Source organism: Microtus ochrogaster, chromosome 22 (genome assembly GCF_000317375.1).
Source record: "Microtus ochrogaster isolate Prairie Vole_2 chromosome 22, MicOch1.0, whole genome shotgun sequence".
In the NCBI taxonomy this organism is placed as follows: domain Eukaryota; kingdom Metazoa; phylum Chordata; class Mammalia; order Rodentia; family Cricetidae; genus Microtus; species Microtus ochrogaster.
This window is the reverse complement of record NC_022023.1, coordinates 6,194,069-6,201,874: the sequence shown is the minus strand read 5'-3', so window position 1 is coordinate 6,201,874 and position 7,806 is coordinate 6,194,069. Positions and strand designations below refer to the sequence as shown.

The 7,806-nt window shown below is 45.0% G+C and overlaps 2 protein-coding genes across 2 annotated transcripts in view; one reads left to right on the top strand and one right to left on the bottom strand.

Moving 5' to 3' along the window:
- Positions 1 to 1,497, top strand: part of Ccdc81 (coiled-coil domain containing 81) — a 26,232-nt gene extending 24,735 nt beyond the window's left edge. The window contains exon 14 of the mRNA XM_026784424.1: positions 1,010 to 1,497. Coding sequence (XP_026640225.1) covers positions 1,010 to 1,151 — 142 coding nt within the window. The 3' untranslated portion in view covers positions 1,152 to 1,497. The remainder of the gene's footprint in view (positions 1 to 1,009) is intronic.
- Positions 1,498 to 6,123: 4,626 nt separating this feature from the next.
- Positions 6,124 to 7,806, bottom strand: part of Me3 (malic enzyme 3) — a 155,962-nt gene continuing 154,279 nt past the window's right edge. Inside the window, exons 14-15 of the mRNA XM_026784324.1 lie at positions 7,643 to 7,741; positions 6,124 to 6,342 (exon numbers count right to left, since the gene is read on the bottom strand). Coding sequence (XP_026640125.1) covers positions 6,181 to 6,342; positions 7,643 to 7,741 — 261 coding nt within the window. The 3' untranslated portion in view covers positions 6,124 to 6,180. The remainder of the gene's footprint in view (positions 6,343 to 7,642; positions 7,742 to 7,806) is intronic.

Here is a 7,806-nt window from a genome sequence, read left to right as displayed (position 1 = left end):
GCGCGCTCTCTCTCTCTCTCTCCCTCTCCCTCTCTCTCTCTCTCTCTCTCTCTCTCTCTCTCTCTCTCTCTCTCTCTCGTGTGTTTGTGTGTGTGTGTGTGTGTGTGTGTGTGTGTGTGTGTGCATGTGTCTTGTATCAACCTGTGGAGGACACAAGTCAACCTTAAATGGGACCATCAGCCTTGCTTTTTGAGACAGGTTCTCTCCTTGGCCTGAAGCTTGCCAGCTAAGCTAGGCTGGCTGGTATGTGGGTTTTAGGGTTCCTTTTGATAGCTCTCCCTCCAGCCCCTCATAATCCGGACTCAACTTCTCCGAACTCAACTTCTCACTGGCTGCTGGGATGGGCGTGGGGGGAAGAAGGGGGCAGCACTGACCCAGTCTTAAGACTTTTAGAGAATTCTGTGTCCCTACAGAAATGTTGATGGGTCACAAGCGCGCACTTGGGACTGACTTGCAGAACCAAGAACTTTCAAAATGGAGAATCAGTCATTGTAGTCCTTTACTTCTGCTTCCTGTTTGTTTTTTCCCCTTCTTTGTCTCTTCTTTCTTTCTGGGTGCTCAACTCTCCAAAAGCTCTGTCCTCTTGGGACTTTGCTAAGCAAGTAAACCCTTAGTTCTCAGCAGGTGTGAGGAATTACCCCTCAGCCAGCAGCTTCATCCCCTTCTCAAACAAGGTTTCCACAGAGTGAGAGAAGTGTGAATAGCACCAAACACCAAAGCTTCAGGGCTACCTTAGAGGGTGGGCGTGGCCTTGGGGTTTATGTGTTTGCTGTTAGGCATGTGTGGCTAGGCATGAAGGTAGGTTGGGAATTTGCACAAAGCCTTTGATTTAGTGAAAAGGAGGAGGCCACAGATGCCAGGATGTGGGATAAGCAGTAGATGGCAGGGGCCAGGCAGCAGGTGACGGTAGGAGTCTTGAAAGCAGAGATCGGGCATCACTTTTCTTCGCTCTGCTTCTAGGGATTTGGGGGACACTTGATGACATCAGCTTTTGCTTTCTTCCCCCCAGGGCTTCTGACAAGCTGTTCCTCTTGGACCAGTGTGAGAAGTACCGGCGCTGCAGGCAGTGCCAGAGGCGCACCTCCAACGTGGGAGAGAGCAACGTGTGGCCCCTGAATAAGTTCCTGCAGGGGTCGCGATTGCTCGTGTAGAACTCAAAGTTTGAACCTACGTACTCAGGAACGTTTGTTTGGAGTGGATGAATATTTAGAGTGTGTATATTTGTACCTCGGAGGAAAAAACTGAGTGTTTTCAAACCCTTTCTTGAATTCATGTCTATTATTTCCTTAGTGTCCTGCCTTCCTCTCATCCCTGCATAATCCCTGAACTTGGCTCCAATAGCGGTGCTGGTGTCTAAATAATTCTTAACCTAGAGTCCTTTTGCTATAGGGACTGGGAGGGACCCAACTTCTTGCTGGAAGCTGAGGGGTGCTGACCCAGCTCTGTGACTTCTTTTAGAAACGTTCTATTTTCCCACCTGTAATAAATACATTTTAACAGATATTTCGAAGTGCTGAGTATGCATGACAATTTATAATGGTACATATATCCCCACCCCAAGTCCAAACTTTTAAAATACGTTTTTATTTATTCTTTGAAAATTTTATGCGTTTATATAATGTTTTTTGATTAGATGCATCTATCACTATTTTTATCCCATTTCCCCGCTGCATCCTACCCCACATCCCTCCCAACCTTATGTCCTCATTTGTTTTTTGTTGATAATAACATTCTCATCATGTTGATCATTGATGCTGTTCATTGCAAAAAGAAGCTTCTCTGACCAACGTTGAGAGTGGCTCTAAAGGTATAAACACAAACATTTGGAAGGCAATTCTACAGCACTGACCACATAGCAAAGCAGCAGCAGGAGGTTCCCCTGACGGCCTATGGTTGCCTTTTGACCAGGTTTATAGCATCAAGCATGAAATTCTGCCTGTGGCACAGGCTTCTATTCTACCCACAATAGTTACACCTCCATTGGGCCAGTTGGCACATATTGCCGGGCAGGTTGCTGTTATGTTGTGCACAGTCCAATGCTGACTGTTTTCTCTTAAGTAGTCTGCAGGCCATCTTTTGACAGAAAAATTTCAGGTCAATTCCAGCTTAATTTCATCCACTATACCCTGCATCTAAAGTGTACTGTATTTTAGCAATGGGAGTCTTACCATCTCACTGTAGTGGGAAATCAAGAGCAAAGATGATAGCTTGTGTTGCTTTGGGGGTTCTCTGGGACCTCCCTGATCAACCACTTGCAAGAAAGTATCTCCAATCCTAGCACCAAAGTTTTCATTTAATAACCTATTAAATGCCCACTGCTCTATGGGTGAAGGCACCTGCTGCCAAGCCTGAGGAACTAGGTTTGATCCCCAGGACCTACCCCACAGAAGGGGAGGACTGACTTCTTGTAACTGATCTCCACACGTTTGTGGTACGGTGATGCACACATACAAACAATACGTGTAATAAACGTGGCAAGCAGGGAAGGGATGGGGAGAATGAGCATCAGAGGCCAGGGATGTGGCTTGGGACGGGAGAGTGCTTGCTTAGCATAAGGAAGCCCTGGGTTCCGTCCCCGGTACTGCGTGGAGTGGAGGCCTATACACACCTGGAATCTGAGCTCCCGGAAGGTGGAGGCTGTAGAATCAGGGTTTCAAAGCTATCCTTGGCTACAGAGTGAGTTCAAGGCCAGCATGGGGCTGCCAAGACACAACCCAGGACTTGTCTATGTTTAGTAATACAGAATTAAAATTCTAAAACACTCTAAACATCATTCCAGAGCTTATGTTGTTTATCCAGCCGTTTCAGACCTTGTCAGGATAGAGCTACTCTTTGCTTGTTCTTCAGTGTTTTCCTCCCCGCATGTGCGCTGGTAGACATCAAGTCTGCTGCAGTTGCTTCTGTGAGATTTTAAGTTTCACAGTGATGAATGCATTTCTGTAAATCTCATTTTATGCTGTTTTGAAACCTCTGCTTGGAATAGCCAGCTTCGGTAGAAGCTCAGACAAGAGCCATTTGTACTGAAGCAGCGTGTGTTTAATGCCTTGTCATATATGTTTGTGTTTGGCATACCAATCGAAGGAGGAGTGAAGTCAGGACGGGAGAGACCAGGAAGCAGAATATTGTGTAGGACATAAGGCTTGTAATTTAGTAAGCATTTTGTAAGTGTGCATGTGTGTGTGTGTGTGTGTGTGCGAGCGCGCGTGCCAGAGGTTAACCTCAGATGGCAAGTTGCTTCCTCAGTCGCTCTCCTCGTCAGTGTTTTGAAATAGGGTCTCTCAACCTTTACCTGGTGCTTGCCAACTGAGCTGGGCTGGTTGGTCAGCGAGCCCTGGGGATGGCATCTCTCTGTTTCCCCACACCTGGGATTACAAGTACATCCCACCACTCAGCTTTTTTGTTTTTTGTTAATAGGCTCTAGGGATTGAACTCAGGTCCTCACGCTTGCTTGGAGGCACATTACCTACTGAGCCATCTCTAACCCCTGGTATTTTATAAAAAGCAGAGATGTGTTGCCTTCGTGGCTAAAACAGTGCTATTTTCCAATTTCTGAAACTCCTAATTTTTTATTTTGTGCCAAACATTAACAGTTGCTTACTACTTATTACTTTGGTTGAAAGTATATTTTCCCAACCAAAAACGGGATTAGTTTCTACTAATCAATGGACATTTAATAGTTTATGTTTTTTCTTCGAGACATTGTTTCTCTGTTTCCTTGACTGTAAACTTGATTTGTAGACCAGACTGGCCTCAACCTCACAGATATCTGCCTGCTTCTACCTCCCGAGTTGGGATTAAAGGTGCATTGCACCACCACCTGGCAAATCTTTTTGCTTTTAAAATTATGTGAGTTAAAATTAGGGTTATTGATAATTATTTTATTATAAAATTGATAAAATGATCCTATGTTTTAATGTTAAACTAACCACATTTTCGCTCTTTTTTAAGTTGTGTGGCAGAAATAACTGGAGAGCGCCTGTCATCACCAGGTACGATATGAGTTTCAACATCTAAATAAATAAAAAAGGGCAAGGGAGACTTCCAAGATGTTATCACAGAACAAATACATTATTAAGAAAATTACAAAGTTTCACAGATTTGAGTTCACTGTAAATGATCACAATTCTAAACTTCATGTACCTAATAACACTGGGTCAAAATATGTAAAATAGATATGTTCAAAACTGCAAGGAAAAAATTATCTTGCAGATATAGGCTGAGTAGAGAAAAAATAATAATATGTAGAATTGAGTAAAATAAAATAAAAATACCCAAACAAAGGATATTGCATCCTACCATGTTGGTGCACATATTCTTTTTAAGAAGATGTGAACTTTTTTGTTTTTAAAATTTGGCAATAGCATTTGAAAAAAAATAGATTTCCCAGCAAACTGAAATCTATTTTAACAAGTCATAACAGGTTCTCTGACCATAATTAGTGCTATTAGGAACACATTTGGAATTTTGAAAATCTATGTCTAGAGTCTTCTACTTCTCTACATGGGATGTGGTAGATGATGGAACCCCAAGACACGACCTGCAACAATTAAGGACACATGAAGACATTCCAAAAGTCGTATATTAGGAGAGCTATGAGAGCTAGGAGAGGAATATGAACCAGCTGTAGAGGTGTTCCATGGAGCGAGCCTTTTGGATGGAAGAAGCCATTTTCTTCTACGGCTGCCCTTACTGATTCTGGGCACGGAACAGAAAGGAAGAGTTTGGGTCCAGGCAGATGGTTTCTCCTGTGGAAATGAGAAGTCTAACCAGGCCATTGGTGGCCGTGTGGTGCTGATGCAATAGATCAGAACTTTAGAAATCTTAGCCAGTTTCTTCTATCGTTTGCAACTGTATCCCCCAGGACACAGGCATTAGATATGAGATTGCCATTAGAGATTTACTGGTGAGTCTTCACAAGGACTCACTGATCTGTTCTCTTCCAGAAACGTGGAGTGTTAGTTTTATATTTAGGTCTACACTCTGGGGACATTGTTGACTAAGTTCTAGCACCAAGGAAGCTGATGCTGGAAGAATAAGACCTGAACAAGAGATGACTGATTCATGACTCTGCCAGATACTCTTCGTGGCGCTTAGGAGTTTACCTGGATTGCACCGAGGGACAGTCAAATAGAGCATTATCTGCAGCGGGAATCCTGGTGAGGTGGCTCCAGGGGTAGGTCTCAAAGCGTGATTTATACAGGGAAAGGAGACTGGCTATCCCAAACAGGCCAAGCAGGGGCTCCAGGTCTTTCTTTACTGTTTGCTGTGCGTGTGTGCAGTCATGAAAACGGGGGAGGTAAAGGTTTTCACTAAAAGTCACCTCCACCAGAAATTTGAATTGCTCCATTACTTGAGGGTGAAGGATGGAGGGGAGAGTGTATCCCAGGCCTGGAACATTAGTTAAATGAAGTCTTCCTTACAAATCAAATCAACGCCTTCCCCGTGGTGCTCACGCTCTGTGCTCCTCTTTCTCCTCATTCTTTGGCATGCAGATTCTTCTCATCCATATTTCTCTATCTTTCCCTTTTGTAATGACAGCATAAAATGTACAGTACTCAACAACCCAAAGGGCAGGGACCCTTCTTGATGAGCCTCTGGCCACTCAGCCCAACCCACACTCTACTGAGCCTTGAAGGCAATGTATTCTTCTGAAATGAATTCACTCCCTGACGGGTGGACCACATTTTCTGGCAGGTGGCTTTGCTTACATTCCCTGAGTGCCTATGACGAATCCGCCCTTCAGTCACGGGCAGTGCACAAACACTGCTCTCCTTTGGTGTCTCATGGGAAGCATCCTTTCTTCCTGGAGCTCTGTGACTTCCCTATGAACATCTTCCACGGACACAGCACCTCCTCGCGTATGGAAAAGGACTTGAGTTCAATCTAGACCTTGAGCTCTACAAAGGTGCGTTTCTAAGCAGAATTTCCCACAAGGCTTTGATGATAGCAATTAACAGTAAAAGAACCATTTGGAGAGGATTCAGAGAAGTTTTATAGGAAAGAGAGCTCCCAGGGCCTTCAGGAACAAAGCTGACATCCGCTGCATGCCTCAGCACCTCCGCAGAACACACAAAGTAAAACAAATGACAAACAAAAAATAACCATGGTGACAAGGCTGGCCATTTTGGAACGTTTATATTGTATTTCTTCATCTAGCCCAAATAAGTCCCAGAGAGTGCATCAGACCTTCTGGACATTCATAGCTTCCTTCGGCCAAGTGTAGGTGTCTAGTGTGAAGGAGTCATAGTCTGGAGTGTAGATCAGAGATCTTACAAAAGCCTCCTTGTCCTTGGGCTCTGGATAGCAGGAGGCCAGGTTGTGTTTATATGCATAGTCAAGGACCTAGGAGAAACAAGTTTGAATGAGAAACTAGCTCTATGGGAAATCGGCCTTAAAAAGCCCCTTCCTTGGCAGCGAGGGGCAAAGAATATTCCCTAAAGGACCGGTCATGTTCCTCTTCAGCTGCCACCCATGACACCACCAGAAGGGGAGGATTAAAACTTTTTCCTAGAGAGCATTTGCTTCTCTTCCTAAGGGGCTGGTTGTCCTCTCTCCCAGACCTCTGGAGGTGGATTCATACCCAGTGCCTGAGCCAAGGTCAAAGAGGCCCAGCCCATGATTATCCCTGTTTCTAATTCTCTGCGGGTTTCCAGCCAATGGTAAACTTGATTAGTACTTCAGCTTACTGCTTGGGAAGCAAAATAATGATCACCTTCTTCTAGAGTGATGATGAGAATATAGTTAGTAACAGTCCGCCTGCAACTCATTCCCATGGAGACTGATGTGGTTGAATTGGATGATCATCTTGTGAGCCAATAGTCCCCCGTGAACGAAGAGGAACAGGTGAGCTGAACCAGGATCTGGATTGTTGGACTTCATAATTGTTTTGTAAGGGCGCCTGCGCTGGACAACTCGTGGGCACTAATGTATTGCTGTGCGCTGTACTTTCTGAGACTGTTGGTTATTCTTACAGAAAAACACACACGAATGGAAAGGATATCATGTACTTATTATCCAGCTTGGATAATTATTGCTTGAAATTGGTCTTTACTGTATTATGTTTTCTCCGAAAACCCATTATCCTTGCATAGTCTGGAATGTTCTGTGAACCCAGTCACCTCATTATCCCTTAAAGTGAGAAAGGGGAAAGTAACTACCCACTCTGGCCAACAGGAGTTTTGGGAGGGAGGAACTACTGGGCTCTACAGAGAAGCAGCTAAGGTTGAGGGAAGTGAAGGCATTGGGTCACAGTGACGCCTCTGCTGATTGCCAGAGTGGGAACTCCAAAGCTTGAATTCTTTCTATGATGCTGTGCAAGCTGGCCTTTCCCATAAATGAGGGGTTATGATTCATTAAAAAAAAATTCCACCCACATTCTGGTTCCCAAGACCGTGGCCTCTGACGACCTTCCTTCCTATGTCTGTGGGGAAATGCGGGAGCTTTTCTAGAATGCCTGGGTGGGTGTTTGGAGCGGGACTCAAGTCTGTTGGGCAGGCAAGAGTTTGCCACCTAGTCTGTGGGTTACATGCAGCGAGGCTCCAGGAGCACAGGTTTCTACAGCTGCCTAGCCCTCCTGACGTCATAGGAGTAGGTGGAGCCACACCACCCGTGTTAGAGGGGTACGAGGGAGGACGGCCCTTACTTTGACTGCAATTCTCAGAGACACGTCTCGGATGGTGCTGAGTGGTGGGTACAGTCTCCCCTGGGACAGGTGCTGCTCAGACACTTCTTGGGCAATATGCTAGAGGAGAGAGAGAGAGAGAGAGAGAGAGAGAGAGAGAGAGAGAGAGAGAGAGAGAGAGAGAG